The sequence below is a fragment of the Cavia porcellus genome, unplaced genomic scaffold (assembly GCF_034190915.1).
Source record: "Cavia porcellus strain 051 isolate PalLab524CR breed Dunkin Hartley unplaced genomic scaffold, mCavPor4.1 scaffold_25, whole genome shotgun sequence".
Lineage (NCBI taxonomy): Eukaryota > Metazoa > Chordata > Mammalia > Rodentia > Caviidae > Cavia > Cavia porcellus.
The window spans coordinates 12,316,367-12,325,054 of record NW_026947508.1 but is presented as its reverse complement, the minus strand read 5'-3'; the positions used below and the strand labels follow the sequence as shown (position 1 = coordinate 12,325,054).

Below are 8,688 nucleotides of genomic sequence, written 5' to 3'. Positions count from 1 at the left end.
CCCCCACCAGCCCAGCACACAAGCAAAGGAAATGCATGCTGACATTTTTATTGATCAGAAATAGGTGACTGGCCACCAGAACAGTCTCAGCAGGACTCCAGGACCCAGTGGCCCCAGCAGCAACTCCACAGCCTCCAAACTCCCTCTCTCTCTGCACGCCTGCTCCCCTCCCACCAGGGGCCCTTTCCCTAGGGGCTTCCAATCCCGACCCCACATCCTCAGCCTCAGCTGGGTCCTGATCCTAAGACAAAAGTGCCAGGGTCAGACAAAGAGCTTTCCAAGGGCCTGGGAACCTTCCAGAAGGGAGGATCCAGGTTCTCCCCCACCCTTGTCACCCCTCCTGACTCTTTAATTCCAAGCCTAAAAGAGTGACATAGCTGCTTCGGTCTGAGGACTCACCAGAGGCCACCACAAATACAGATGGCCAGAGGAAAGAGGACTGACAGTGGCCACAGCTCCCCAGCTGGTGGAGAGGACGCAGGCCGCTCGCTCCTGCCCAGGCAGCTGCAGCCGCTCGGCCTGCCTGCACACGCCTCTGTGGCCTAATAGGGCCATTAAACTGACGAGCAGCTGTCTGTCCTGCTGTGGGAGGGACCTGGCCTGCCACAGGGGTTGCTCACAGGCAAAGCTGTGCATGTGTGCATGTGTGCATGTATGTGACGGAGGGGGCAGGCCGCTGAGGGATCGTGGACCAGCCTTCCCCTCCCCCTGCCCGCAGAAGGAAGGGGATAATGACAGACTATTAAAGGAAATTAAGCCCCACCTTCGGAGATAACCTAATGGTCCCCCACCCTCTTCTCACACCTGGCCCCACCCCCACCACATCTGGAACAGCCAGCTGCCTATAGATTCAGAGCCCTGGCGGTCCCAGGGTGCAGAAGCTTCCAGGCCCGGAGGACACTGCCCAGCCACTCTGGCCTCATCCTCTCCTGCCCAGGCCTCCTTACTCAGCTTCCCCAAATCCCTCTCTGTTGCTCAGCATTTTAGGCCGGAAGCAGCCAGCTCTGCTTAATTAAAGGCTTCCAGACAAGTAACAAGCACCCTGCAAGGGCTAAGGCAGGTATTAAAGGGGTTTCGTCGCCTCCTTGGACACCAGGATTTCCTGTCCTGTTTGTTTTCTACAGCTGAAGGGCACTGTGGTTTCACAGCCTACGTCCCCTCTGGAAGGAAGGTGCCCTGATCCCTCTTCCTGTGGGGGTCAGCACCCACTGCTGGTGCAGACCCAAAGCCACAGGAGGCATCCAGAAAGAGGGGAGCCCCTTGTGGCCAGCTGGACACATGAAGGCTACAGGCCTTGGGCCTCTGGGGGCCATGGCTGGGGAAGGGGAGGAAAAAGATGGGGTCAGTCCTCTTCGGGCCAGGCAAGGTGGCGTCCACTCCTGCAGCCCAGTGCCCACAGTGGCCAGCACACTTGCAGGCACGGCAGGGGATGTCCCAAGGACCCCCAAAAGAGGGAGGCCGGTGTGTGTCCTCACCCTTGCCTGGGCAGGGTTCCCCAGCAGGGGGGCAGACGGGGCGGCACGTGGGAGCAGCTCAGGGCACCATGTGCCACCACTTGAAGGCAAAGGGCTTCCGGCGCACGTTGGTGCCGCAGTGAATCTCGCCCTCCAGCCGGTGGTAGGACAGGTAGTCGTCGATGAAGATGCAGTGGAGGCCCAGCGGCTCGAGCAGGGCGCGCACCTGCTCCTCCAGGCAGCAGCGGCCATTGATGACTGGCCCGTAGGGCTTGGGGATGCCCAGGTACTTGCCCAGCACCACCATGTTCACCTGCAGAAGACGTGGCGAGAGAAGGCTGGGCTGGCTACGGCAACCCTGTCCCGGGGGCCCATCACCCTGGCCAGCACCCCGGCCCCAGGACCGTGACCACTCAAGAGCAAGGCCTGTGAAAGCAGAGGAGGAGGAGGAGGAGGCCTGGAGGAAGGCAGAATTAGTAATAGTTTTACCAACCCAAGTCACCCCTCTTCCAACTTGCTTCCATCTCTCAGCAAATTATCATGTGTAACAAGAGTTTTTACTGCATCCGCCAGTCTTGTACAACAAATACCCAGAGCTAGTGTGGGGTGGATGGGGCAGGGGTGAGCTTGCAGTGCCCAGCCTGCCTAGCCGTCTTGGGCAGCCCTGATCATGCTGCCATAAAATATTGAGCATCTTCTATGTGTCAGCTGTCACTAAGGCTCACGGCCTCCCCCTGAGCCGTGGCTCAGGCGGTTAAGTAACATGATCGTGACCGCACAGCCAGACAGCAGTGAAACTAGTACTTGAACTTGGCTCTGACTCAGGCCGAGGTCCGTGCTCTTGACCCCTGACCAGAGCAGGGCCACCTGTGGGGCTGAAGAATTGGGGGCTGGGAGTCCTTGGGGACTCTGAGTTTAGTGGTGGTGGTAGCACCTCTGCTTTCCTCCATGGCTTGGGTCCTCATCCTGGGGAAGGACAGTCCCCTGGACAGGGATTGTGACAATTCCTCAGAGTGACAGGGTGGGAGGCTGGGCCATGGGTTCAAGGCCAGTCAAAACCACACAGCAAGACCCTGTTTCCAAAAACTGAAAAGATCAAAAAGCCTTCTAGGGGAGTGCTGACTGGCGTCCATGGGGCACAGGCCTGAGCTGGCACTCAGCATCTGACAGCACAAGGATGGCTCAGTGGCCCTCTTGAGAGCACCAGGCACCCAAATCAGACTGCACCAATAGGATCGTTCTGGCTCCTCCCGGGTGCCACCCAGGTGAGGTCACCCCTGCTCATCTGCCCATCGGCTGCCTCAATAATGAGAGTCAGCAGGGCCACCACCGCCCTGCCTGCCCAGCACAGGGAGCCTAATGTCACCCTCGGGGCTCCTGCTGCCGAAACAGAGGCTGGAAACACTTGGAATCAAACCCTGTTTTCTTTTTTTCCGCATTTGGTGCAGGGCTTAGGCAAAGCCCTTTGTGATGGGGACAGTCCTGTGCCCTTCAGGATGGACGTCTGGGTCTTACCCACCAGGTCCCCATGGCACCCCTCACTGCACGCTCAAAGGTGTCCCGGGGCAGGAGGTCACCCCAGCTGGGGACACAGACAAAGCTGTCCACACCTGCACCACCGACAGGTCCTACGGCCCGGGACACGGCTGCTTTGCCTCCGACTCGGTGGGGCCTGAGCTGGGCCCTGCTCACCATGTCGGGGAAGAAGGCCTCGGCATAGTCGCTCTTCAGGGAGAAGAGCTGTGGGATGTCGATTATGTCGGCCTCCGCCAGGCCCAGCTCCCGCTTCAGGACCTCTCGGTTCCAGTCGATGCATTTCTGGGGAGGAAAGTGCAGGCAGCCCTGGAGTAGCGGGACCTAAGGGGACCCCAGCGCCTGTCGCTCGCACGGCTCTGCGAGATAGAGGCCACTGTGGTCCCAAGACGGGGAAACTGAGGCATGGGCAGCCTCAGGGATGAGGAACAAGGCACAGAGCTCAGAAGGGCTGGATCCGAGCAGTTTCCGGTTCTAAGTCCTGGTCACTTGGACACAGCGTCCCAGTCCCAGCCACAGCGTGGGTGCTGCTGTCCATCTGAGCACTCAGAGGAGGTAGCAGCCAGTGGAAGGGGCCACCGGCGGCTGCTCCCTGTGGCAGGCATGTGGCAGGTATTGTAGGGGTGGGGACCCCCTGCCAGAAGCCTGGGGTCCTGGTTCCCTGCCCCGCTGCCCACCAGACCCCACATCTCATTCACCCCACTTGCAGAGAACCGCATCTGCTGTCATGGGAATAGGTCGCCTCCCTCCACCCAGCAGGACTGGGAGGGAGCCCCTCATGCCTCAGCCTCCCAGCAGCTCTAGGACAAGCACAGGCTCAGGCCAGTATCCACCCCTGGGCAGTGCCCCGGCTGCACGTCCCTCACCTGGACGTAGAGGCTGTCGCTCCTGAGGCGCCTGTCCGCCAGCAACTCGTTAATGCTTCTCTTTGCCTTGTATCTTAACCCTGCTCGAGGAAGAGAGTGCAGGGCCCAGGAAACACCCCACCCAAGGCCACCTCTCCCATAACCCAGTCAGAAGCCCGCATGGCAAAAGCCAGAGGCTGCAGGCACGGCCCAGTGTCAGGTCACTGACCCTGGAAGGGACTCCGGGACTTGGGGCCTAATAACTACAGCGTGGCTACCATTACTAAACACCCACAGTGCTCCGGGAAACCTACTGAAGTGATCGTTAATCTTTAAAACAGTTTGAGGAACAGCTAATTATCCCCTCTACTCATGAGAAGAGGAAACTGAGGCAGGAGAGGCCCAGAACTCCCTGCGGTCAAGCCCGCATCCAGGAGCTGCTCAGACCAGTCCTAGCCACGGGGAAGGCCACATCCTCTTCTGGGGCATGGACAGGAAGCACCCTGCCTATCCGAGGACCCGGGACTCAGCTTCCCGTCCCTGAGCCGAGCTCTCATCCCAAGCCCCAGGCACCAGAGGGCACCAGTCAGGCTTCAAAGCAGCCTGGGCAGAGCCTCAGAGGGCATCGCGCCAGCGCCTGGGCTGGAGATGAAAGGGTAAGGGTTCCCCAGGGTGTTGGGGGGACCAGGCCATGGCACTTACCAGCAAACTGGGCCGCGTCCCCGTAGCCCTGCTCTTTCTTTTCCTGGAACAGCTTAAGGCAGGCACTGGGGCTGGCCAGGAGCATCCGGAAGCCCTGGCACAGAGTGGGGGGACAGCTCAGTGCAGGCTGCCTGGTGCACGAGACCGGAGCCCGGGCAGGGCCTCAGCGCAGGAGCTAGACTATGCATGGGGCTCCTTTCTGCCTCTTGATGCCACCGCCAGCTACAAGACTGCGTACAACGCCCCCAACCCACCTGACGCCCTTCTCACTTTGCCCATAAGAGAACTCCTATTTCTGCCTTCAAGCCCCAGTGCAGGAGTCCCCTTCATGGACACAAGCAGAGCTTGGCATGGGCGCCAGCTGCATCCTGTCCCTGCCCATCTAAGCTCTACCTCACTGGCCTGGAACCACCAGCCTGTTTGCTACCTGAGGGCCATGTCCTCCCCGGTGCTCTCTATGAGGTAGTGGAGTCCAGTGGTTAGTACAGACCCCCCCCCATCTGGATGTGAATCCTACCCTGCCTCCTGTAGGCATGTGAGCTTGCGTGTTAATGGCCCCTCTGGGCTTCAGTTTCCTTATCTGTAAAAGGGGGCCAGTAAGACCAGCACCACCCCTTGGGCTTGGTGGGACACTGCACACATGAGGCACATGGCAGGCACATAGTAGGTGCTCAATAAATATACCTTTTATTATCAGTGTTGCTCCTGACTCTCGATAGAGGAGTTTGGGTCTGAGTACATACTCAGGGGTCCTCCAGGAAGCACCCCTGATTGACACAGCCCGGGTCCAGCCCCCTGGACTCAGGTGGAGCCGGATCCAGGTGGCACCATCAGGCCCCGCAAGGGCAGAAGGAGCTCAGGTGGACACCATGGAAGGGGGAGGGGACGGCGGGAGACACACCTTGGGGTCGGAGGTGGGCACGAAGCTCAGGAACTCGTCCACGTGGCCCACGGCCAGCCAGTCCGAGTAGAGCTCCAAGGGCGCCTGCACCTTCTGCGCTGCCAGGAAGTCTCGCACCACCTTGGCCATCTGCCGGCCCCTGGACCTGTGGAGACAGGGCCGCCTGGTGCCCCTCCTGTGCCGGCGTGTGAACCCCAACCCCAAGCCGCACGGCAAGAGCGAGTTCTCTTTCCCAGATGTGGAAACTGAGGCCCAGAGAGCCAACATGATCGAGCATGGGTCACACAGCTTGGAAACGCCAGGGTCAAACCGCCCGTCTTAAACCAGAGCTGGGGCTGGAGGCTGGGAAGTCAGGAAGTGTGCCCCACCCCCGGCCATGCCCTCCACCGCCTGCCCAGCACCGCCTGGCAGCAGGTGGGCTCTGCAGATGTGGAAGCTGGTCTTCCTGTCGCTCCCTGCCCCTCCACACACCCCACTGGAAGGAGTCACAGGCCAGGCAGGACCCAGCTCCACCTGCCAGGCAGAGCCAGAGAAGAGTTCAGCCTCCTTCTCAAGGGACACACAGCTTTGGCTCAAAATAGGACCAAGACCTGAGGATCCCCTGCTTGAGCACAGAGTCAGATTCAGCGGGAGGGCTTCAGTGAGATTCATGGGCGCTGGCACCGTTCTACCTCATGGGCTTGGGGATGCGCCCGGGAATCTGCATTTGGATGGCTGTCTGATTCTCCCACATTGCAAAGTTTGAGCGCCTGTGCGGGGTGCTTGTATTTGCACTATCCAGTCCCCAGGAAACCAGGTTTGGGCATATTCATTCTTCCCTTTGTGGGGTGCTGATATGGTCAGATGGGAGAGGGTACTTAGAGCAAAGGCAGCAGAATGGGACACAGGTCCTAGGCACGGGCACCCACAGGACAGGGGGCAACATTTTTAAACAGGGAGGACCCTCAGTGTCCCCATTTCACAGATCAGGCAGCTGAGGCTGAACCGTTAAAGGAGGTGGGTGTCAAAGTCCGGGTGCCTTAAGACTCTGGACACTTCCCACCTTTTCCCCGCCAGGCACACAGACACGAACACACACTCTAATTCCCATCTCTCAATCCACCAGGCTTCTTGACCTCCCTTGTCTGTCTAAGAACAGATGGACCAGCTCCCAGATTTGCATCCACTGTGGTGGCTCCACCCGCACTAAGGGACAGCAGCAGCCTTCCCTGGCCAGCTGTCCACTCTCCACGGTCCGAGATGTCCACCCTTCTTCCTTCAGATTCAACTCAAATTCACTTTCTGTCTGAGCTGTGAAAGCTCAGGCTTCACGGCTCCTGCCTGGCTTTATTTTTCTCTGCAGCCCTGGGTGACGCCTGGCAGCCTGACATTTTGTTACCCCAGAGACAGCGAGCCCCCGAGGTCAGGGCTTTCCAGCTTTCTCCCCAGCACCTCATGGTTGATACACGCTTCAGAGCTGTGACGTGTGGTAAAGGTGCTTTGGACGCCTGAGGTCCAAACAGGGCATGGTCTACAAAAATTTTGTGTGTGACAGCTGAAGGCCTTGATTTAAATCTTTAAGATGGGACTTGTGGGGGAAGTTTCTTGTATTTTGTTGTTTTACCACGAAATAAAACTTCAAAAGATTTTTAAGATCAGATTTGGCTACGCAGTCCAGGCTGGCCTTGAACTCACAGCGATATCCCAGCCTCAGCCTCCCATGCATCAGGTGCATGTGCCATGGGCCCAGCTAACGGGTTGCTTTGAAAGCAGTGAGATGGTGAGGGGAAGAATTGGGCTTCACGTGTGTTCATGGGAAGCCTGCAGCAGGAGCCAGAGCGCGAGGTCCGGCGAAGGGCCTCCGATGTGGAGTGGGGGTGGGGCTGAGAGGTGGGGGGGGGGCAGAGGAGCCTCCTTATGCGTCCCAGCCTGGACGCGGCAACCCGGTCTCCGAGTAACACCCAAAGCCGCCACTAGGGGGCGGAAACGATCGAAGAACGACCTAAAAATGCAGGCCTGGGGATTTAGCTCAGCGGCATAAGCGCCTGCCTTGCAAGCGGGCAGTCGTGAGTTCGATCCCTGGTACCGATAAAAACGAAAAAGACAAAAAAAAAAAAAAAATGCAGGCCTTACTGGTGGAGAATTAAACCACAGAAAGAGGACCTCGAGTTTGTTGAGCACCTACTAGGTGCCCGCCTTACTTCCGTCTCATTAAATCTCTCATGGGCTCCTCTGGTGGCCCTAGGACACACGTGCAAATATCGGCGCAGGTCGTATGAAGCGTGCTCTGCCAAGCTTCGAAACTCAGTTCTCACTGGGCCCCTCCCTGCACACTCGGCTCCAGCCCCACCCGGCTCTTTGCTGTTCCTCTAACATCACAGGCACACACTTCCTTCAGGTCCTCTGAAAACACAGTTTCCATTCCTCCAGAACCTTCTCCAGACAGCCACATCTTCACCTCCTTTGCTTCCTGCCAGACTTTGTTAAATGTCAAAAGGCCAAAGGCACACAGTGCTAGTTACCTCTTACCCCAGCCCTGCGAGGTTCTAGTGTTACCCCCATTCTCCAGATGAGAACACTGAGGCTCAGCATGCACTGGTTTATACATCCACACTCCATTTGCTCATCAGATGTACGATGCAGCTTATTTGCTGGTTGTGTTTGTGACTTGCCTGCCTCTCCTGCCTGAATGTGTGCAGGTTTCTGTTCACTGTTGTGCTCAAAAGCTACCAAAAAGGCTGGGAGTGGTGGCTCACGCCTGTAATTCCAGCACTTAGGAGGCTGAGGCAGGAGGATTGCTACAAGTTCAAGGCCAGCCTGGGCTACAAAGTGAGTTCAAGGCCAGTCTGAACTGCACAATGAGACTCTGTCTCAAAAAAATATTTTTAAAAGCCACAGAAAGGTCTCAGGAGAGCACCCTGAGGTGCTAAATTTTAGTTTGGGACCACAAGGGCGAGAGAGTTGGGTTCTGCCTGTACCACTAACATGCTGTGTGATCACAGACACTAAACTGCCTGCAAAGTCCAGAGAGGCCTCCCGACCTCCTGCCCGTCCCTGCTGCTCTGGAGTCCACAGCAATGTCTGCAGGCTGCCGACCGTCCCCCAGCCTGGACCTGCAGGGCCATGCCTGGCGCTGACCTGTCAGTCTGTCCCCCTGCAGAGCTCCCTTCCACTGAGCCCTGCATTTCCCGTGGGGGAATGGCAAACCTGTCCCCCTTGTCACACCACAGACCGCAGGACAGGTTCCTGGGCTAACTCTGCACCTCTGGCTGGG

The 8,688-nt window shown here is 58.3% G+C and overlaps 1 protein-coding gene across 2 annotated transcripts in view; it reads right to left on the bottom strand.

The window, feature by feature from the left end:
* Positions 1-15: 15 nt before the first annotated feature.
* Padi1 (peptidyl arginine deiminase 1) overlaps positions 16-8,688 on the bottom strand; it is a 30,700-nt gene continuing 22,027 nt past the window's right edge. For both annotated transcript variants that reach the window (XM_003471383.3, XM_063235603.1), the window contains exons 12-16: positions 5,436-5,580; positions 4,535-4,628; positions 3,854-3,933; positions 3,147-3,272; positions 16-1,767 (exon numbers count right to left, since the gene is read on the bottom strand). In XM_003471383.3, coding sequence (XP_003471431.1) covers positions 1,534-1,767; positions 3,147-3,272; positions 3,854-3,933; positions 4,535-4,628; positions 5,436-5,580 — 679 coding nt within the window. In that variant the 3' untranslated portion in view covers positions 16-1,533. The remainder of the gene's footprint in view (positions 1,768-3,146; positions 3,273-3,853; positions 3,934-4,534; positions 4,629-5,435; positions 5,581-8,688) is intronic.